The sequence below is a fragment of the Leuciscus leuciscus genome (genome assembly GCF_965113295.1).
Source record: "Leuciscus leuciscus genome assembly, chromosome: 12".
Lineage (NCBI taxonomy): Eukaryota > Metazoa > Chordata > Actinopteri > Cypriniformes > Leuciscidae > Leuciscus > Leuciscus leuciscus.
Window position 1 is genome coordinate 3,293,239 of NC_138736.1, and position 24,269 is coordinate 3,317,507.

General features: G+C 39.3%; 1 protein-coding gene across 5 annotated transcripts in view; it reads left to right on the plus strand.

The window, feature by feature from the left end:
- Positions 1–24,269, plus strand: part of trps1 (trichorhinophalangeal syndrome I) — a 118,389-nt gene that overhangs the window by 93,768 nt on the left and 352 nt on the right. For all 5 annotated transcript variants that reach the window (XM_082185837.1, XM_082185840.1, XM_082185838.1 and 2 more), the window contains exons 6-7: positions 14,028–14,150; positions 21,249–24,269. The exon at positions 21,249–24,269 is cut by the window's right edge and continues 352 nt beyond it. In XM_082185837.1, the coding sequence (XP_082041963.1) occupies positions 14,028–14,150; positions 21,249–22,361 (1,236 nt within the window). In that variant the 3' untranslated portion in view covers positions 22,362–24,269. The remainder of the gene's footprint in view (positions 1–14,027; positions 14,151–21,248) is intronic.

Sequence of the window (24,269 nt, forward strand, 5' to 3'; positions counted from 1 at the left end):
TCATCATATCTGTGTGTTTGAGCAGTGAGTTAAGGGCCAGTTTCTACTCTTTGCTGGTAAGTTTTGGTATTCTTTATATAAAATAAATATTTCCTGTTAAGATTTAGTTCCAGTAACTGTTCATGCATATGACATGAATATTAAATTTTACTTTACAGTAAAGGCATAATGGTTGAAGGAAAGGGAACAAATGACAGCGTTCATGTCTGCATGTGTGTTTCTGAATGTGAAGGCCTGAAATAGACTGTCCTCCTCGTACTGACCTGTGACCTGTGACCTGTGACCCCGCTCTGATCAGCCCAGTGAAGGGGAAGGATCCAGTGTTGGGAAATGAGCTGTTCAGGCCGGCCGGGTCAAGGTGAACATGGACGAGAGACTTAGACAGGCTGCAGAAAAACTCTTACTTCCTCTTCCATATTTTACCTTAGTTTTAGGACTGTCAGATGATCACTAATTTTAATCAAATTAATCACATATATATGTTGAGGTCAGGAGGAATGATTGAATGTTAATTTTTCAATGCCTGTGTATGTGTATATACAGTGTGTAAATATATATAGTGTGTGTGTATATATTAGGCAACACAACTGTTTTCAACATTGATAATAATCAGAAATGTTTCTTGAGCATCAAATCATCATATTAGAATGATTTCTGATAGATCATGTGACACTGAGACTGAAAATTCAGCTTTGATCACAGGAATAAATTAAATTTTTACTATATATTCAAATAGAAAACATTAAATTGGCGGTCCTAGTATTCTTATTTATCTTTATTTTTTATTTTTTATTCTAGTCCAAAATCTGGTAACATGAGTGAGTGTGTTGTATTTTTCTCAATGCAAAATGATCAGATTATGATGCTGTAATGTTTACATTGCAAGAATTAATATGGTCTGTTTTTGCCTACTATTTCTCCGTGAAATCTCACTTCCAGGAACTTTCCTCTCAGTCAGATCTTGATTATGACTTGATTGTGTTAGTGGAGCCTCAGTCTCTCCTGCAGACTGATGGAGGTGTTGGCCTCAATCCCCCATTATGTCTTTCCCGTATTCCAGCCATTTAGCCCCGGATTTAATACAACAAAGTGCCATTCATTACCACACTGCCTGAAAACTCATGCAATTATCCAAATTTAGCACAATGAAATTTACTCAACTAGCTCAAAAGTCTCCCAGTCTTTAGCTGCTAATTTAGAGAGCTCACTTGTCCAGGGTTGCTAGGCAATTACAACACATGAAACTCGACTCGTGAAGCCGGTCTCACGGATAGTACACTTTTCCCAACATTCCACAGTCTTGCTGCATAATCAACATGCCTTGTTCATTTTATCAAATCGTATGGTGGTTTCGCTAAGCCGCACTTTACCAATGCAAACAGACATAGAGAACTGCTTTTCAGTGTAGTCGATGAACATGTACTGTTAAATCACTATAATGGGCCCTATCTTGCACCCAGCGCAATTGACTTTGTACACGACGCATGTATCATTCCTATTTTGCACCCGACGCACAGCAGACTTTTCCCTCCACAGACACACATCGGTAAATTAGGGAATGAACTTGCGCTCCCGGGGCCGGTTCAGCGAAAAGAGGAGGCGTGTTCCGGCGCAAACGTTCCCTGGTGCTATTTTGCAGTTTCAGAAAACAATTCCGCCACAGACCAGGAAAAACCTAGTCTAAAGTCAGAGGCACGTTATTCAGATGCTATTTTAAGGGTGTATGCTTGGCCATAATGTAGCGTGTGCACAACGCTCATACACTCGATCTACACACAGACGCAGCAGTTGACATTTTTGCAAACCATACATAATTACAAGGAAAAATATTCCACATGAGGGAAATCATTGTGGTGTCCGTGAAGATGAGAAAAAAAAAGGCATACATCTAGCTTACACATTTACCCAAATTATTATACGCCTGTTTAACCGAAGCTAATTTGGGAGGGTTTCTCCGTCCCCAATGTCACTTCTCTGTGTTTTACGTCCCTGACGAGAACGTCGGTCTCCTCGGCTGTGAACCGCTCCTGGCATGCGGCTGGCAAATCCGCCGTTATAATAGCAAACCGCCATGGAACAAGCACGCCTGCTCTTAAAGGGAATGTGAGATGATGCTCTGATTGGTTTATTTCACGTTACGCCCCAAACCACACCTATGAGTAATGTAGCTACTTCAGACCAACCCATTTTAGATTTGCGTCGAGATCCGCCCACAAAGTTACATTTGCGCTTGGCGTTTGATACTTGCGTTTCAGATAGTTAAAATAGGGCCCAATGTCTGAAATGTTCATTATTTCTTTTCGCTCTGTTTTGTTTTCCTGTAGATCTTAAAGGAACATTTCTCCCAAACCTGAAAATTAAGTCCTCATTTACTCACCCTGGTGGTGTTCTAATGCCGTACGCCCTTTTTCAGACCACAAAAGGAGAATTTTCATAAAATGTCGCACTCGTGCTCGTCCATATAATGACAGTGAACAGCAACCATCATCAAGCTTTAAAAAAGATGCAAAAGTATCAAAGAATGATCCCATGTGACATGTCGTATATTCCAGGTGTCCTGAGTGTATATGATAGGGTTGTGGTGAAAAAACAAAGCTTTCACATTAGCACTTTTGCTGCGCACCCGGGTTCGCTTGACGTCAGAGTTCGGTTCGTTTGGATGATGTGAGCGCTGTTTTCCGAACCACAAACCGTACCAGAGTCTGCATAAAAAGTATATTTATATATACTTATATACATATCATTTGAACTACCGTGTTTGTGCTTGTTCTCACTCACTTTCCTGACAAGCGTGACTGAGGCACTGCAAGCAGAGAGAATGTATATGTGTACATTACAAATTAATTTCAGTACATTTGCAGCAGATAGACTTTGAAAACAAAACCAAAGGTTCAAAAACCAAGATATAAGAGTGAGGTGAGCAACGCTGTGCATTTACCTGCCTTCTCCTGCATCACTGTAACTCCGTAACAAGCTGCTGCTATGATGATGCAAACGCTTCACGGTTCAGACCCAAATAATATAATGTGAACACAATCCAGCGGGAGCAGAGAGGAGGAATCCAACTCTGGTTCAGACCAGCCAATCGAACCAAGTGTGAAAGCACCCTTAATGTGTTATTTAACATAAATCCTGAGCTTGTCCGAGGTCTTCTGTGCCCGACCGCACGTTCATGAGACTCAGTTAGTGTCGCAGTTCACTCCGACTCGACCAGAAACATAATACAATCCATGAACCTTCTTCTCTGAGGCGAATATCTCTGTTGTGTTCGTCGTAACAAGACGTTATTGAGTTCAATAATCTGTGATTCTGACAACCAGAGTTCCAGTCCAGAGATATTCAACTCAGTGCAGAAAGAGCACGGACACGTTCTAGACGTTTTTATCGATCTTGATTTCTCGCAGCTTGTGTGTTTTTCTGGGCGAGTCAGAGTGAACTGCGACACTAAGAGTCTCATGAATGTGAGGATTTTCATTAAATAATACATTTAATTCCAGTTTGTTTTTCAGCAAACCCTATCGTATCCACCCAGAACACTTGGAATATATGACTCGTGTCGCATGAGATCATTTCTGTGAGTCTTTTTTAAAGCTCTGGTCAAAAAACAAACAAAAAGAAGGGCATACGGGATTACTACAACACCAGGGTGAGTAAATGATGACTTTGTGTGAACTGTCCCTTTAACACACAAGCAAACTCCGCTGTGCTGTCGTGTCGGTCAGGAGTGTTTTGTCTGAGCTCAGTGTCAATATAAAGTGTTTTGAGCCGATGGCCGCTGAACTATAGAAGCTCCATGGAGGCTTCATTAGTGTTAGTTTCTGGCGGATGGTCTCTTCATGTGTTCTCTGAGTGTGTGAATGATTTCTGGGCAACATGATGGAGGTTCTCAGTCTGAGCCCCTTGGAGTTTGTCGAGCTACTGCTAATTTTAGCTTAGTGGGACATTGCCTTCCCACAGCTTATCATTTTTTCATCTACTTTACCCCCTTTTCTCTCCAGTTTTTCCTGTGACTTGAGTCATCCTGCATTCGTTCTATTGGATTGCTTTATAACTAATGTCGGTTCTTTCTCACGATGACAAAGTTAAGCAGCTCCTAATATCACATGACGCTCTTAATACGCAAGTCTGTTTGATGCAATATATTGCTAATATGTTCAGTTTGAGAGGTTTATAATGCATACATATACAGTATGTGTAGGCCTAGTCATAATTAGGTTATATGGAAATGTACATTTGAGGTATAAAACTGGTATGAGATGTATAAATATCACCTTAATTCGTATGTAATGAATAGCATGGCATTGATTTGGTATGTGATAGCTATGGAGAGGCACATGCAAAAGGTTGTGTTAATGGGTGTTAAAATATATAAAAAATGTACATTTGTTAATATCTTCATCTTCATCGATGATCGGAGCATTATGACATTTTTTTCTACAAATATTTTTGCACCCTCTTTAGAGTTATGAAAGTAACTTTTCATAACACTTTTAAGTAATTACCAAGAGATGAAAGTAAGAGAACAAATAAAAGTTGAGCTTTTCAAGTAATTAAAGTACAATCAGGGATAAGGTGGTTCATTATTCACATTCTAAAGAAGTTGCCAAGGATATTTCTACTAATGTGTCCCATCATGCATTGTTGTATAATATATAATGATGCAAATCTAATAAAAGACCATTTGAAAATAACGTTGAGGACATCTTGACAAATGCACAAATGACAGGTTGCCATTATAATAGCCTGATGCTTTCAGAAAATAATAATAATAAATCTCCAAAATCCTTCCAACAGTCAGCTTTATTAAGTTACCTAATGTCTGTCGCCTACCACGAACCCCTGATCCAGGATCAGCAAGCTGCTTCAACCAGATCTGACCATGTTTATCAAGTGAAATGGTGTCACTGCTATATCAGATCCCACGCAGTCACTGCCTACACCACAAAATCTCTCTCTCTCGCTGCTTTCGAGTGGGCACGTTTGCCAGATGGTTCTCTGAGGTGAAGCGTATGAGTGTTATCCTTGTGAATTCGATATTTTCTCTGAGCACAGTAAAATATTGGGTTCTGAGTTACAGGGCAATTATTGTGATGCTTCATGTCTGACAGTGAAACTGATATGAGCTGAAAAGCCCTGGTTATATTTTTTGAGTGTTTTTCCAGTTGGCTTAATTGCACGTAAATGGAAGACGAGAGTTTGTGTGCTTTTGCTAGGTGTGAATACCTCGGTGTGTGTGTGTGTGTATGTGCATGTGGTTTACTTCTGTTCAGCTCATTCTCAACAGTGACGTTCTCGTAACGTGTGTGTGTTGCAAAGCCACAAATGTGCAGCAGCAGCAGCCCACGGCTTACTTTAGCAAGCTTATGTGAAATGTACAGCAGAGAAACAGTAGTGGAGTGGAAAATGTCTGTCATTGTTAGCGTACGGGGCGGCTCACATTCAGGTGTTGTGTAGTATAGACTGTCTCTCTCTCCCACACATAGATCGCCTCACATGTCTCTGTTGGCCTGTGTTTCCCCTCCAGGGCAAGGTGAATTGAGGTTTCTATGTCCTTCTTTCCGCACAATATTACAGCACACACTATTAAAGCAAAGTGTGCCACAGTTTTGCTAGTGGCAGTTCCCACAGTCTCTATTTTATATAGTAAAAAAAAAAAAAAAAAAATCTGATTGTTTGCCCTGGGCGTGCAGATTGAAAATATTTGGCAGAAACTTTCAGAGTGAAGTCTTATTTTATAAGATACCTCTCAATCCTTCCAATCTATCTGTTGTTTCTCAATCATTCCTATCTATCTGCTTCCAATATATCTGCTGCTATATTATATTATATTATATTATATTATATTATATTATATTATATTATATTATATTATATTATATTATATTATATTATATTATATTATATTATATTATATTATATTATATTATGTATTATTTTTGCAACATGCATCAGTTGGCTGGAGACATGGCTGAAGGCCAAACTAATATACAGTAAGGTCAGTGACATGCAAGAGTGTTCATGTTAAGCAAAAGGAAACATCTTTTAAAATATTGTTTAAAACACATGCCAGTTTCTTAGAAACTCACTCATGTTGGTTTAGGGTTCTGACCTTTTTTTAAGAAAAGTCTCTAAAAATGAGTAAGAGTGTACACATCTTTATTATTTTTAAAATATTTTTATATAGATTTAATGAAGATAAAGTTTTTTTTTTTTTTTTTTGGCTTGAACTAATAACCTTTATGCTGATGGTCATATTATTATGTTATATTTTATATTATTATTATTATTATAATATTATCTGATATTTTAAGAGACTTTACATTGAAACAGCCCATAATTTTTTCGAAGATATACATATAATTTCTTCTTTTTTTTTTTCTTTTTTTTTTTTTTACCAAACTACTATTAAAGGATTGTTTTAATTAGGCTTTTTAGAATTTATATAATTAGACATTTTTGCTTGTATGCCCTCCTGCTTTTTATTCAGAAATAAAAAATCATAAAAGTTTTATTCAAGTGTTGTATATATAAATTGCATATTTTATGAATAAAAAATAAAAAAATAAAAAAAGATTCACACAAAAAAAAGTAATTGACCCATATATGTATTCATATTCAAATATCATTCAGCCTATAGGAGAATTCAGACCTACACATTTATTCAAATATTAATAAAAATCTATTAACAATTTTGTGAGCTTTTTGTTTTTCTACACATTGTTTTTGCATAGTATTTTTTATTTTATTTTTGCCAAATAATTTTGTCTGATATACCTTAACCAAGTACAGCATTTTGTTCTTCCCTCACTTGTAAAATATTTGAAAAACATACAGTATTTTCCTCATATTTTGATAGTTTAACCGAGCTTGTAGACGATGTTGATTTGTAGTTCGGGCAATAACCCCTCGTCCTCTCTGACACTCGAGCAGGTGTGCTGGTGAAGTCATGCCTGAACTCTGTGCTCTCTTTCCCTGCCCGTCATTGTCAGTCACTTTAACTATTGTCCTGGGTCAGCTTGGCCCCGTGTTATGACATCCAGGACGAGTCGACGCAAACAGCATTGAAGAGAACCTCACAGAGATGACACATTTAGAGGCCAGCTGTGGCGTATCCGGATTTCCTCTCCTGTCACCGGGACAGGATTTGTCCTCGGAACAGATTCTCAGAAGAGGATACCACATATCTAAGGAAGACCTAGATAAGGGGATACGGGTGTAGCGATAGTGTCAAAAGGCCTAATGCCTTTGTAGCGGTAAGGAGAGACCGGAGTATTGTTCGGCCTCTGGAATAGATTATTCCAGAATACATAAAGACGCATTCTATTTGCAGGAGAAGGAAGGAGGTCTTTGATTTTTTGCAGTACAATAGGCGACTCTCATGACTGCAACCATAAGCCCATTGAGTGCAAATGGATATCTGCGCTTCACACTTCCATATAGAGAGCCGTCTGTCTTTGATCATGTCCTCCGATTCGATCTGATTTGGAGAGAAAGCCCAGGCTCAGATGGTCTCGTGTAGCGGCGGGGTACGACGCAGGGCAGGACAAAAGGGATGGATGGGGATTTGGATAGAGATAACAGAAGGTTCTGTCTTTGAACGGAAAGCCGAAGCCTATGTCCTCTGAGAGTTTTTGTGTTAGCGGAGGGAACGGGTCAGCTGTGGCAGGTTTCTCTCTTTCGTTTACTGTACATTTCTAGATCCTCATGGTGAATCTACAGTTGCAACTTGCATGTTTAACATGGGCGATTGGGGCCTAGTTATCAGTGGCAGTGGTTCTCAACCAGTGTCCACAACAATATTCAAAAGCCTTCTAGATTCCCTAAATTATATTTTAAATCTCTTAAAGTTTTAAGAGCTGAATGTTTGCTCTGAGATCCCACTTTTTCCAAAAAAAAAAAAAAAAATGTACATGGTTTTTCCAGTCATGATTTACTGGAAAGGATTATCCATAAGGACAAAAAAAAAAAAAAAAATCTTTTCTTTTTTTCACAATTTCTGTCCAATAAAATATGGTAGATTTTGGCATAAAAATATATATTCATTGTAAAATAGGTCTAGAAATCACACTTTTAAAATTAGGCTACCTCATATATCCTGGTTTTCCAAGAAAGTGAAAACCCTGGTTCTTCAAAGAAAAGAAAAAAGTTTTTGAGGATATGAATCAAAATAAAATTAAAACATATTTTAAACTTGTTTTAATTCTTTTAATGCTTATTTTAAATTGTAAGTCATCTCGAGACCTGTTTACTGATTGAGACCTGGTTGAGAGCCACTGCTATAAGGTTTCTAATTAACTAAGATTTTGTGTCAAAAGTCCAAATGCTATTTCAATGTCACTATTTAGGCTGTTTAATGGCATATTCACCTTCGGACCATTTTAAGTGAAAACACTTTTCTTTTTTTTTGGGCAATAACAACTTTTATAGACACTTCACAGACTTTAAACTTGCAGAAATGTTAAGTTTACAGACATTCAGAAAAGTAGAACGTACCCTGAGAAATATTATTCGTATAGTAAAATGTGTGACAACTAGCCCCGCTCGCCCATACCTAATTGAATAATTGCTTAAAAACTCTTCAGATTGCCTACAGATGATTTGAGACCGTCCTTATTACTTTGTATAGACTTCTTCCTGCCGTGAAGCATATCGAGAGCATCGTGAAGAAATGAGGACGTGATGTGGGAATATTACCCTGAACTGTGGCCTCCCAGATTCTAGGAGGAATGAAGCTTTCACGGAATATATTAAACCTTATTTATCAAACTGAATTATATAATTAGGACTCCGTTTCAGCTAGAGACTTCGGATTTGCGTAAACCCGGTAAAACATCCACCTAAGATAGGACTTGATGGTTCGATATATGTCTGCAATTGTATCCAGATGTTTGCCGATGGCGTTTCGACGGCACCGCCTGAGCCTTGAAAAGTTGAGGCAGGATTTCAGAAATTGAAATTGTCAGTAGGGGTTCACCTAATTTCCCCGCAACTGATTAAATAATTGTTTATTTAATGCAAGAGGCCCCGCGGATTGCCTAAGTGAATTACATGTAATTTCATTTCACCAGCTTTGTGTGCAAATCACCCCCTTTAAACCAAAGAATCCTCGCTCTTACATCCAGACGACATGCCAAATGCATTATTATCCCTTATTTTCACATATTACATCTGTGATGTGTCTTAGTCTCCAAGCATCGCTTGCTTCCCCCTCATCATTTTCACTGTCTCTGCTTTTAGGCATGATTTTGCTGTCCACCTCACCAGAACTGACTTGTTGGATTGACGTCGCAGAGGCCTGAAAATCTCCCTGGTGCTGAAAGCTATTATTTCCAGGTCATTTTTCATAGACAGCGCATTGTTTAGTGCCGAATGTTCACAATGGTTGCGAAGCCTCGAGAGCAGCTGATTACCATAATAGTTTTAAGACAGAAAGGTGTGATGTTTCTTCCCCGCCTCTTTCACCTGAGACTAGAAGCTTTTAATGGAGAGCTTTATGGGATTGTGGGAACATGCTTGTTAAATAAATAGATGTAATTAGGTCCTGCCTCTAATTACTTCAGATTCCTCTCACCAGGACCGAATTAGTCGGACTCCCTCGAGCGCCTAGTGTTAGGCATGCGTAATCAATCACGCACAAACAGAAAGCACAGGCTACACCCACAGAAAGCAGCAGAGTGCAGCACGGTCATTCATCACAGCCCGCAATGCAAACAAGAACAGCCATTTTGTTGTTTACCGCGAGAACCTCTAACCCTGCCCTACCTGTACACATACCTTTTGTCTGTCTGGAAATGTAGAAATTATCCAGCTTATTATGACGCCTCATCCCGAGTGCAGATGAAAGGTATGACAAAGTTTGTTCTGATTATGATTGGTGGTGTTTTAACCAGTGATAGCGCTGTGTGATAATGCACGAATGCCGTGACGGATAGCAAGGATCACGCAGATACAGTGATAAACTGGAGCAGACCCGGGATCAGACAGGACCTGGGATCTCTACGGCCCTTCTAGCCCGCGGAAAAAAAAACAATGCATCACCTCACAGCACGGCCAGACGTGGCAGGCGAGAAAAATCGCGTTACACTTTGGGAAAACAAAGACAATCAGGGCTTTCTCTTGTTCGCCTCCCCTCCTTCTCCTTTGGTGAGCAGCTGCAGCGAGCCAGGAAAACGTGCAGGGTTTTTTTTTTATTCTTATTTTCCCTTGCCAACTTGTCCTTTTTCTGAGATGTAATGGAGGGAGAAAGAGATAAAACAACAGAACCTGGCAAGGCAAGGTACGCATTCGTTTTTACAGATGGCGGTCCAGTTGATAATTGAAAAGGAAGTCTGGGATTTTGCACCGTTCGACAGGGGAAGGCTATTTCTGGGCTTTCCTGTGTAATTGACCCACGACCCCCTCCTCACAGACATTCACATCTCAACTTTTTTCACACTCCCACTTTATTTGACCCTGCCCTCATACGTATAATGTAATGCTTTTGCCATGTTTGCTTATTTTATGTATTTTTCATTTAGATGCGTGTTGTGCCTAGTTATCAGTGGCAGTGGTTCTCAACCAGTGTCCACAACAATATTCAAAAGCCTTCTAGATTCTGTAAATTATATTTTAAATCTCTTAAAGTTTTAAGAGCTGAATGTTTGCTCTGAGATCCCACTTTTTTAAAACAATGAATTTACATGGCTTTTCCAGTCTTGATTTACTGGAAATGATTATCCATAAGGACTTAAAAAAAAAATCAAAATTCTTCACAATTTCCATCCGATAAAATATGGTAGATTTTGGCATAAAAATATATATTCATTGTAAAATAGAGCTAGAAATCACACTTTTACAATTAGGCTACCTCATATATCCTGGTTTTCCAAGAAAGTGCCTGGTTCTTCAAAGAAAGAAAAAGTTTTTGAGGACATGAATCAAAATAAATTTTGATTTTTAGTTGTTTTAGTTTATTTTAATGCTTATTTTAAATTGTAAGTCATCTCGAGACCTGTTTACTGATTGAGACCTGGTTGAGAGCCACTGCTATAAGGTTTCTAATTAACTAAGATTTTGAGTCAAAGTCCAAATGCGTGTTGGTTTACTATTTCAGTGTCACTATTTAGGCTGTTTAATGGCAGATTCGGACCATTTTAAGTGAAAACACTTTTTTTTTTGGGGCAATAACAACTTTTTTAGACACTTTATTTGACCCTGCCCTCATACGTATAATGTAATGCTTGTGCCATGTTTGCTTATTTAATGTATTTTTCCTTGTATGCGTGTTGTCGACTAACTTTGGATTGTTTTGGAAGTCCCTCTGACCTGATATTAGTCCAGCCAGTTGTTGTTGCAATCCCTGTGTCTAGCTTGTGTGTATAGTTGGTTGTTTATTAGCGAGTTCCTGCCGAGTTGTAAATGTAAGTTGTTGGTTGAACTGAATCATGCTAGGAAAACTCACTTGTACTTTTAAAATAGTATGTAAGGCATTGGGTTATACAGTGAACATAAACTTAATGTTCATCAATTGGAGACTTTTTTTACTCTGCCCGTTGATAAAAATGCTGGACATACAAGAGTCAGATTAATTCTAACATTGAAACAGCCATTATCACACAGATGCAGATACGATCAGCCTGAGTGTCTGAGCTTTTGATTTATTTCATTTTAAATCCAACACTTTTGGCTCACTAACTCTATAAGCTTTCTAGATGGCTAAACAGGAGGCCCAGCACAAATGAATGATATGACCAACAAGATGAATGATCAGATTTGTGTATAGGTTGCATGTATATTAACTCTCTGGGGCTGTTGTGCAGTGAAGGACTGCAGAACACGTGTGAGTGATTTGGCTCTGGAGCCCAGAAGGCCAGGGAGAGAAATCCACATAGCTGATGACGGACACTTTGTTTGGCTTGTAACGCTAGAACAGGATAGGAAAGAATAAATCAATCAATCATGTCTAAACTGTCAGGACTAGCATGTGGCCCTCTAAAAAACCCCACTGAGATCAGAAAATATATACATTCTCGCTTAAAGGTTGTAAGAAAGCACTGATTTTGACGTTAATGAGCCGTAATTCGATTTTGAGATAATCTTCCAGCAAGGTATTGTGGGTTTGTGTTGGAGGATATGCCTGACATCTTGCACTCTTAAAGCGATAGTTCACCCTAAAAATATGCATGCTCATGTTGTTCCAAACCTGTATGAATACATTTTTTTCAGACCACAAAAGAAGATATTTTGAAAAATATTTGAGTCTGTTTTCTCTCCCTAATATCTCGTTTCACTGAAGGTCATACAGGTCTGGAATTACAAACTTGCATATTTAACAGAAGTGCTGATAATATTAGCATCTAAAACCACCAAACATACTTTTTGCAAGGGATGAAACTATTGATTTGGCTAAGTGTAATGCTTAAAGGGATAGTTTTGTCATCATTTACTTATGAGTTTGTTTCTTCTGTTGAGCACTAAAGAAGATATTTTAAAGATTGTTGAAAGTTGACGGTAGTCATAGACTATTTTTTTTTTCTACTATGGAAGTCACTGGCTACCATCAACCGTTTGAAAACCAACATTTCTTCACAATATCTTATTTTGTGTTCAATAGAAGAAAGAAACTCATACAGGTTTGGAACAACTTGAGGGTGAGTAAATGATGATAAAGTCATCATAGTTTTTGGAACAACTATCCCTTTAATGTAAGGGTCGAGTCATTATTGCTGCGGAGAGCCATTAGAAAAGTGTTTATGAATCTTCATCGAGTAACTTTTGTTTTATGTGCACAGTAAGGGCGAGAGATCCCTCCCTCTTTCCCTGAAATGCTGCGTGCATCAGAATGATGCTCTGCGGTTGCAAAGGCCAGTTGTCAGAGTGACTTTGCATTTGCTGATAGCTCATGGAAAACATTGCTCCATCTCATTAAGTTATTGCCATCATTTTTATTCTTTATGGTCGTGCGGGCTACCGTCCCTCATTCTCTTTTCACATTCGTTTTCCTACATATCTATGATTAATGTGAGATGTCGAACCGTAGAGTGAGCGAGCATCTTCGAAGGTGAGATCATAATTAGTTTAGCTGTTGCACGGCCCTCCAATGGCGCATCTGGACGGAAAAATTACCCTATAGGAAGCTTGGCGGCGGCCCAAAACTTTTTACTGATACGTTGTGAAACACCCGATGAATCAAGTGCCCCCTTTCCCTGCCAAAAAAGCTCTACCGACTCGATGCCAAAATTATGTCTGCAGAAAGCTTTCCATTCTAAATGTATTAGAGCACAATTAGGAGCATTGTACTTTTCTGGCAGGAGAAATGTGCTCCCTGCGCAAGCCGTCTGAAGTTAGGCTAAATAAATCGTACACATTCTATAAGCCTAAACGAGTTTTACAGGGGCCATAAGCGAGATAATTCCTGTGATTTGCCTCGGCTGACTCTCGGGATTCACTTTTTAGTTCTGTCCGTTCCCGGCGGATGATTCATGCGGCTATATCTCTCTCTCCTTTTTTTTTTTTTCCCCTACTTGAGTTTATGTTTTCCCCTTCTCTCACAGTCGAGTGCAATATTTCAAGCTACTAGATATTTTGAGTTGCGGCCATGTATTTAAAGGTTCACGTCATGCATGTGTTTGAGAAGAGACATTTATTGAAAGATCAAAATATTTATGTCAGGCCGGTGCGAGCGACCCAGTTTGAAGCTGGCGGTGTTGTCGCTGACACAGTAGTATCTAACAAAGCCTATACATCACAGGAAGGTTAATTAGTGTTGGAATCAGCTTGGTTCTATTAATCACGCCTAATCCTGGCTTTCTGATTGGATGCATTGTGTCCGTCACCATCAGAGCTGTCAAATCCAGCTACACCCTACTGAGTCTTGGGATTTTTTTGCCTTTTTCCTACCTTTCTTGCTCTCTTTTTACATTCAGCTCCCATCTCCATGCTGAGCTTGAATCTCAATCCCTCTTTTTCTCTGCAGCTCACTTTTTTTTTTCTTTTTTTTTTTTTTTTTGAAAACTCATTTTGGCTCTCTTTGTTTTTTATGATTTCAGAGACGGCGGGGCTCGGGGGTCTTCTGCGCCAACTGTCTGACCACCAAGACCTCGCTGTGGAGGAAGAATGCCAACGGCGGCTACGTGTGCAACGCGTGTGGCCTCTATCAGAAGCTGCACTCGGTAAGGGGGAAACTAAGAAAACATCAGTGCAAACGCCTCGCCAGCCCACCCACAAATCGCAGAAACAGAGTTCAAATGAATGGAGAGGTGACAGCGTAGCAGCTTCGGTTTGATCGCTTCATTTCCGCGCTGTCAGGCGAGGATCCCGAGGGAATAGCCCTTTTGGCCTTCCCCATACCCTGAAGTCAGCTAATGGCCCTATGGAAGTAATTTTGCACCAGCTGGGAGCCCTACTTCCCACAGTCCTAACAAACACCTGACCTTAAAACCTGAGACGGACACAATGGCTCCTGGCACAACCTTAAAACCTCAGTCGAGACGGATGACTTTCTTTCTCGCGTGGATCACAAAAAGAGACGTTTAGCAGAATGTCCAAGCTGCCTTTTTCCATACAGTGAAGTGAATGGTGACTATGTTGTTTCTAGTTCCCATTCACCTTCATAGTATGGAAAAAAGCAGCTTGACATTATGTTAAATATCTCTTTCTGCATTCCAAAGCCTATAAAAGTCATATTGTTTGGAATAGTGGAAACAAAAACAAATATGTTTAACGTTTAAAGACTTACTTTGAGCTACAAGGTTGTTAATCAGTGGTAATTGCTTTTGTTAAAGCCATCCGCCATCCTAATTATTTATTTATTACTTTTTAAATAATCATGTTTAACAGCAGAATTCCTGGTGAAAAACTACATTACCCATGAATCTGCAAAAAAAAATCCAACAATCAGAGAATTATGACATAAATATCTATACTTTTCTGCTTCAAATCAAAGTTTTTAGTGTTGTGACTCACCTCGTGGCTGGTTGATTTGATTCATAGCTTATAAATCTCTATGAGAATAATGAATTGGAAAAACACTTCCGGAAAACAAGGCCACTGAAAAAGTGTGTGGACACTGTTGCACTTACTCTACACAACGCTTTCTGCGTAAATGCATAAAGCAAAGTTAGAAAGTGTGTTATTGTGCCCAAAGAAAAGAAACTGCTCGTTTCTGGACTCGGTCACAAATTGACTTAATTTGATTTGCTTTATTGCCTCGCAGTTCTCTGCCCTCCCAATTTAATTCAGATCTGAATGTCCATCTGTGACTGTACCTAAAGCTTTGTCTGCAGCCTTGAAAGTGTTCTAGCGTTCTTCTACTTCCTTTAAAAAATGATGTCTGGATCAACACGACGAGTAAACAGACATGTGAGTGATTAAGCCGGAGAAACAGAAGCGGTATTGTGCACGGACTTAGCGTTGGCTTTCGCGTTTAATCTTTGGAGCTCCTTCAGAATTGGGTCAGGTCTGTGAGTGTTTCGGTTTTTTCCTGTCTTGATATGCAGTGTTGGAAGCGCTCTTTTTCCTCAGTGGCCTCGGGCTTTCGGGAGCAGAGCCTGGGTGGCACAGACTGGGATACAGGGGCCGACTGAATCAGTGTGGTCGACTGGGGTAAAGCGGTCAGGCACCGGATCACAACAGGCTCTTTCAGGGGCCACGGCACCTGGTGGCTCGACCCCTCACATCTGCCTCATCACAGAGCCTTGCGATCAATGAGCGCTTCACAGCCAGGCCTGTGAAATACTGTACGCTCTATTTACGGCCCCACATTAAACACTGTCTGGAGTAAATACGTTTCCTCACGCCGTACGTTTTTCTAACTTTGACATTTATGTTGGAGTTCCATCAGTCTTTGCTCGGGGTTCCTGAGACACAAACAGTGGGATTGGCCGTGGCTTTCAGGGAAACGGAAACCGTTTTTGATAGCTTTACAACTGAGATCACATTGATATTATAAGCAGAGGGAAGATGGATTTAATGAGAGTGGCTTCAGTTATTCTTCAGGCCTAAAGTCAGTACACGGAGAGAACAATGAGAGATTTATGAGAATTATTGCTCAGATGGCTTAATTGTTCTCACTTTTTGTGCTGACTTTCATGTCTTTCCAAGCGTTTAAAAAATCTAAATCGTAATGAATGCACCGACATTTATTGTTATTGGTGAATTACCACATTTATATGCAAATAGTAGCTGTATTATAGGAATATTAATTTCTACTAATCTTATGTTTTTTTTTTTATTGGTTCTGATTCCAGTTACAAATAATGATTCGTCTCCTTAACGATTTTATTTTTTAATGTTGAGGAAGCAAGAATAGACATTGATTTGAAAACCGTTCAAAAGTTTGGGGTCGGTATGAATTATTTTTTTTTTTTTTTATGTTTATGAAAGACATCTCTTATGCTGAGCAAGGCTGAAATTATCTGATCAAAAATACAGTAAAATCCTGAAATATTATTGTTACAATTTTAAATGGTTTTCTACTTAAATATATTTAAAAATGTAATTTATTCATGTGATGCAAAGCTGATTTTAGTCTTGAGTGTCACATGATCCTTCAGAAATCATTCTACGCTGATTTGCTGATCAAGAAACATTTCTTTATTATCAATTGAAAAGTTACAATATTGTACTCTCCTCAAACTTTTGAACTGTAGTGTACAATAATAATAATAATTCAGCATTTTCATTAATCCTCCAATACCTAAATCTTGTGTTTAGTGAGCTTGAGGCATGTTGTGTGTTTCTCCAGAGCCCAGGCTATACAGAAGTGACATATAACCACTGAAAACCTTTAAATAATCACAGGGAATGCATTTGAAAGTTGATTGCTGACAGAAAAATATTGTAAGTCACACTGATCTTCTTGATAGTAGCAGATTTTAATATGGCATGTCGACTCTGTCCATACTGGAAGAATGTAGACAATCCAGAACGTTAATGAAGGAAATACATAATAATCATTGGATCTGGAATATTTGATGTAATCTGTTATGGCCTTAAACCTTCTGAGACTCTCCTCTTCTTATGCTTATCTTGAAAAGAGAGATTTTTTATTTTTTTATTCACGTTTGTACGATGATTGCATCCAGTTCTGGTGAATTTCCCTCGGCTTGTCTACAAAACTAGCAAAAGCGTATATGGATCTGTATTTTATTAGTTCTATCTCAGTGCTCATCTTTGATGATACTTAATATGTGTGGTGAGATGATCTAAAGCCAGCGGTGGACTGCATGGACAGTCTTTTCTTGTTCTCTTACTGTAAAGTAGCTTCTGCAGTGGACCATCAGGTTGTGTACACGTCACACTCCACTAGAAGCTAATAAACAAGACGTCTCTCGAAGCCCTCAGGATCCCTCGAAACACTGCCGATTGGATGCAGGATTTGTTTGCGTGATGTTTCTGTTTCTGGTTTCAGCTTTAAGACGCTGAGTCATCTTCAGTAGTGTGATTCGTGGAGCCGAGGAAAGAGACGCTGGGGCTGTTAGTAGAGAATCTCTTGAAGTCTTTCGGGTTCTCGGTTTGATAAATAATCGAGTGACTGTTTCAGTGATGGCGCTGTGATGATGACGCGGGCGCAGCGGAGACCGTGTCCTTCATGTCAGCCTGGCAGTCGGCTTCCAGTAGTATTTTTATACTTTTGAATAAAAACTTTTATATGCTGTACAGAAATCATTTCATAATAGCACCTCATAAAAGCACACTGTAGAGAGCCCTAAATGGAGGTCTGGACTCCTCATGCCAGAACACATTGCAATAATAAATGTCTGTCAGATTTTATCTTCTAATAATCGGACCCGACATGCGCCGTAGCCGTGTGTCAGAGCCCGACATAAAACTCACCGTCGTGATGCTTTTCTATGTGGGACGCAGAAAGAACATGCCGAGCGTTCTCCTAAAAGTCCTCTCGGATTCTGAACTCTGGCCACCCGCTGGAACAAGAAAGCCCAAAAGATAGAAATAATTAAAATAGCTGGAATAGCAGACACGGACAGCGCGGTCGAGACGGACCCTCCAGCTCATTTGAGCATTAAATACCTTTCAGTGTTTAAAACAAACCATTTCCTCTGTTTCACACGAGGGTCTTTAGCTCTGAGCCACTTAAAGCACATTAAAAAGATAGAGAGACACCCAAGATTGCTGACTAACTATATTATTACAAAATATGTATTTATATACAGTGTACTGTATGTATACAAAATACAAATTTTTGTTATTAATACAAATACATTTTCTTTTTGTGTCGTACACAATTATTATGTTTTTTCTGGGTTATTTTTGATTTATTTTATACAAAATATGACTTTTTGTATAATTGATTTTCTTTTTATCTTTGTCATTTACATTTATTCTAAATATTTTGTGTGTGTGTGTATTTTTGCACATTTTAATACCATACACAATTATTATATTTTGCCTTATTTTTTATTTTATACAAAATATGTCTTTTTGTATAATTGATTTTTTTTTTATCTTTGTCATTCACATTTATTATAAATATTGTGTGTGTGTGTGTGTGTGTGTGTGTGTGTGTGTGTGTGTGTGTGTGTGTGTGTTTGCACATTTTAGTATCATACACAATTATTATATTTTGCCTTATTTTACATTTTTTTATACAAAATGTGACTTTTTGTAGAATTAATGTTCATTTTGCGTCATGCACATTTTAGTGGCGTACACATTAATTATATATTTTTTATACATTTTTTGTGTGTATTTATTGTGGGGGTGGAGTAGTTGCACATTTTAGGGCTTTTAAAATTAATAATAAAAAAATATATTATTATTATTATTATAATTTTTAAAGATTTTTTACAAGAAACACAAAAAGCTATGTCTGCTAGAATGATCTCCTTTTCTAGTTTTCTTCATACTGTGCAATGCTTAAATAGTACTATTAAATACTGTGCAGGACCACCAAACTTAATCCCCCTTTTCTCAGTAGTTTTACAGTAAGTAATGTAATCAACGGCTTTAGTTTTAGACTTGTATCGTCTCTGTTCTAGTTTGGTATTAGAAACTGAAAAGTCAAGAACTCATAGCCAGCTGATAAATCAAGCAATGTCCATTTAAAAGAAGGAATAATCCCCAGTTGGACAGAAGAGACGTCCGCTCAGTCGTGTGCAGTGAGGGCCTGACAGGGTCCAGCAGTAGAGGGCACTCTTTCTTTATCTGCTGTTTATCCCGTCCTCTCTTCAGACAGACAGCCGGCCTGACGCTTGCGTTTTAACACCATCCATCACAGCGCATTAGCTGAAGTTAAGCAACACAGAGAGATTTGTTTTAGCTGTAACTCCGGCCCCCAGTGGTCAAACATTCTTGAAAATATGCATCTCCTGTTTCTTCCCCTGGAACATATGGTGCGGAGCCAAAGGCGGCTTTGTTGGAGCTACATGTTTGCATAAATTATTTTTTTTATATATATACAGCTTTTTAAAGGGTACCAGAGAAATATGTTCCGTCTCTCATACTGAAACACTTAGCCATCCCAAGCCTCCCGTTCTTTCCTTATCCGAGCTACAGAGGCGAGTGGCGGCCCGACGCCTGACGGGACTCCTCTGCCAATTATCTCTGGCTCTGGGTGATCGTGGGTGATCTCTGGCTTGGAAGAATGTGTCTGGCAGTGTAGCAGAGAGTAGATGAGTTGTGTCACCTTACTGAAGTTTCCCCCGAGCCGCTGCCTACCAGGACAGAATCTCCAGCTCAGGAAAATAGATTACAGACAAGTGCTCCATTATTCCCTCCAGTCGCAGGTCTGCCACCAGAGGAAATATGCATATCTCTCATCTCTCCAACCACAGTAGTTTCCATTTGAGCGTAAGACGTAGAGGATGAGAAATGAGAGGGAACATACGGTTACCTCTGGCTTTTTCTCGTAAAGTAACACAATTGATAACGATTCCACTCGTCGATTTCTGCTAGTCGAGCTGAAAATCTCTTCTGTTGTTCGCTCATGGACTCGTAGTACTTCCTTGATTTTTGGAGCTTGGCTATGATGTAGTCCAGTGAAAATAAAGCTGTTATTAATAGGCGTTTGATGGCAGATTATTACGCTAACCAGTCTAATTACAGGAGTGTGTCCTGTGAGTCCCAGAAGGGATGACTGATCATTTGACTGAAATCACAATATTAGATCAGAGACCTGTTTATGAGGCTTTAAATGAATCTGGTTCAGTCTCACACACACACACACACACACACACACACACACACACACACACACACACACACACACACACACACACACACACACACACACACACACACACACACACACACACACACACACACACACACACACACACACAGACACAGACACACACACACACACACACACAGACACAGGGAAGCGTGTGAGTGTTTGTTTGTTTGGTTCACACTCATGGAGGTTGTAAAAAAAAAACATTCCCAAATAAACTATTAAAATGTCATATTTTTAACATAGACTCTCTGGTTGCGACTTTGTTCTTTAGGCTTTTAAAAATGTAAATTCTTAGAAATGTATTCTTTGTGTTCTTGTTGTTTTAACATTGTTTTGATGATTGCGGTTTATCTAGAAAGTAAATAATAATTAAAAACTGTACACCTCTGTAATTATTATTAAAAAAAATATATATATATATTTTTTTTCAAGGTAAAAGGTTTTTTTGTACAAATGTAATGAATTATTCATTACTAATTCATAAATGTATATATATATTTTGGTCTTCATTATATCAAGCTATTTATCACTTTATTCCTCTCCTGAATTTTTGTTTATTTGAATAAATGTATAGACACGAAAAATGACAATCATGTCATTGATACCAATTCCAACAAGGATATAGCTAATAATTCATAAATACACTAAAAAGCCTTTTTTTCAATATTTACACTTTTCAATTAATAGTAAAATTCCATCAAATTGAATTGAATAATCCTTACATATTATGAATTAAGAAACTAGAGCCTAATAACACATTTTATATAAATTTTAAACTTTTTTTTTTAATACGAATCACATTAAGATTTAACAAAATGTTTTATTAAGCTCTAGGTTTTTTTTTTAACTCATTTAAAATTCTTAATACATAATATGTAAGGATTATTCAATTCAATTTGATGGAATTATACTATTAATAGAAATGCGTAAATCTTGAAAAAAGGCTTATACGTGTTTTGACTGTATAATGAATTGTTAATCACTAATTCATAAATATGAAGTATTTTCATAATCACAACCACAACCACAACTTCAACATAGCTCTGAAAAGTAATTTCCACGTCTCTTTTTCCAGACCCCCAGACCGCTGAACATTATCAAGCAAAACAACGGCGAGCAGATCATCCGTCGACGGACACGTAAGCGCCTGAACCCGGAGCCCGTCCCGCAGGAGCAGGTGGGGTCCAAACAGCAGCGGGTCAACAGCGAGGAGCGTCTCAACGGCAGCCCGTTAGAGAGGAGGACTGAGGAACCCGGATCCGACGGCTCTATATCACGTGCCGAGGCCCAATCCCAGCTGGCTAAATATGAGTCTTTCGGTCCCTCAGGACCCAAAAGTCACCCTAGCCCCCTCTCAACCCACGCGTTCCTCGTCAACCAGACGCTGGAGATCCACAAGCGTATGCCACCGCTGCATATGCACAAGAGTCCCGCGGATGGAGGGGCCGAGGGGAACGGGCTTGGATCGGGACCCCACGTTGGGGACGGTAAGGGTGGCTCGGAGCGGGGCAGTCCCATCGAGAAGTACATGCGCCCGTCAAAGCAGGCCAGCTACTCTCCTCCTGGAAGTCCCATTGAGAAGTACCAGTACCCGTTCTTCAGCCTCCCCTTCCTCCACAACGACCTGCAAAACGAGTCGGACTGGTTGCGCTTCTGGACTAAGTACAAGATGTCAGTGCCGGGCAACCCGGGTCAATACCTGAGCCCTGTAGCCGGCCTTCCCAATCCGTGCCAAAGCTTTGTGCCTTACCCTGCCTTCAGCTTACCTCCTCATTTCCCCCCACCGACCCCATCCGGTCCCGAAAACGACACGCCTCTCGACCTCGCCATGAAACATTCCAAACCCAGTCCGACGCCCAACGGGACTCCCGTCGCCGAGAAACGAGTGTCGCCTGTTTCCGAGACGGAGGAACCCGAAGAGGAACGCTCTACTTCCCAAACCCCCAAACCGGAGATGGTGGATCAGGCCACGCAGGACGAGCTCTCGAGTAAATGCGCTCACTGTGGGATCGTGTTCCTGGACGAGGTCCTGTACGCCCTCCACATGAGCTGCCACGGGGAGAGCGGGCCCTTCCAGTGCAGCATCTGTCTGCACTCCTGCTCCGACAAATACGACTTCACAACTCACATCCAGCGAGGCCTCCACCGGGCCGTCCCCGAGGCCAGCGCCGAACCCTCCAACCAATGAGTCCCAGCACAACCAATCCCCAGTGCTTGAAATGTGCCAAGGCGGATCAAGGTGCCTAATGCTAGAAACTTCAGTCAGCTTAGCATTTCTGTAGGAGCTCCCAAACACACACACTTTTAAAGACTTTTTGAAGACATCGGTACATGTAGCTACTCGAGATATATTTTCGTTAGTCCAGATGTGTAATTTTCGACAAGGCAGTTCAGCAAGCAAGGTACATCTACTCAAACTCAATGCTTCGTCGTCGTCGTCGTCGTGTGTGTATCCACAGATTTATGAAATGTTGTGATGAAAATGAGGATGTGTTTCTGCATGTGTGGCTCAGTGTAGGAAACTTAACAAACATCCAGCATCCTCAGGGAATGTGTATGGCTGAATTAGACAACATTTATAGTTAACATACTAAATGTCTTATGGTTTTCTGTTCGTTTTTTCTGAAGTTGAAATTGTTAGGTAACTCAAGTCACAGAATTCCATCGGAAACTTTTAAAGCTGCTGCCTTAGTTGCTGGGATGCAATTCTTATTACTCTAGAAATTTGGGAAGGAATTAAAAAATTTTTTTTTTTTTTTTTTTTTCTAGGTTGTTAATAGTAAAATCACATTATCAGTGCCTGATATATTGTACAAAGTATTTTCTACATGAGATGTTGATATGCATCTGAATAAGGGCCCGGAGTTTGGCTCTGACAAACGTTTACATTTGCAAATGTAGCAAAACGACGTAATGAAGCAACACCTGAACTTTTCCTTTTTCCACGAAAACAGTAAGACAATTCAGTTTCCTTTCCTCCAAAGGTGGAATATTACACAAAAGTACTATGTTTTTTTCTCTTTGGCCACAAAAAGGGCACTATTCATTCCGAGCTTGTCGTTTTCTGTCGCCTCTCCTCACCCCCCGTGTACATGTGCTTGTTAGTCGATGAAGAAGCTTCTTGCATTGGACTGAAGTCTTCCTGTATTTTTCTCCTGCTCTTCTGATGCCGAACATTCAAGGGAAGCTGATCATGCTGCGCTTTATTTGGTCCTTTTATAGGAGCCAGTGCTCTATAATATAAAAAAATAATAACTTTCTGCCAGTCTAAATTTATTGTTCCACCTTTAATTCTAAAGAGCAGATGTTTTTAAATTTGAAATGATGTTGATGAAACTTAATAACTGCAGGTGTTTCTGGTGCCTTTCCATGGCAGTTGTCTCAAAGAGGCGTAACATTATTTATATTGTTGTTTCACCCAGCTGTACTTTGGTTTTTGCTTCATGTGGAGTCGAGTGGATAACTAACTGTCTACCTGAGCAACTGAACAAGTAATAATGAGCTCAGAAATAATCCAAACGTGATTCATCAAGTCAAGCGCTTGATATCTTCCATAAAGCTGTTTATGCATCTTCACAGTTCATTTGAAAAGGGGGGAAATATCATTTGAACCCTCGCAGATTCTGATTTTGTTTGCTTGCAACTTTGTTGTCGTTGTTGCGCTCGTCGTCCTCTTCACGGCCACAGGTTCAGTGAGTCACTGCTCGGACTTCATACAGATATTATTTATATGAACTGGGGAAAAGAGGAGAGATCGAGGCTCTCAAAATGTCTCTCCATCTTTCTCCGAAACTAGCCTTACAACGCTGCTTAACTGCAAATGCCTCTTAAAGATAACTGAAATCATTATAAACCGTCGCTTTTCAACAAACCATTTATACAGTTGGGTATTAAATAACATACGATTTTTTTTATTGTTCTTTTTTTTTTTTTTTTTAATGTTCATTTTAATTTGAAAATGTTAATGCTTGCACTTCAGTTACTCTGTTGCAAAAGAAAGATGAAATGTGTTATTAGCATGCTAAGTACAGGTACTGCATTATAATAAATGAACGAGATCTTGCCGATGTTCGAAGGTCTTAGCAATATTGAAACA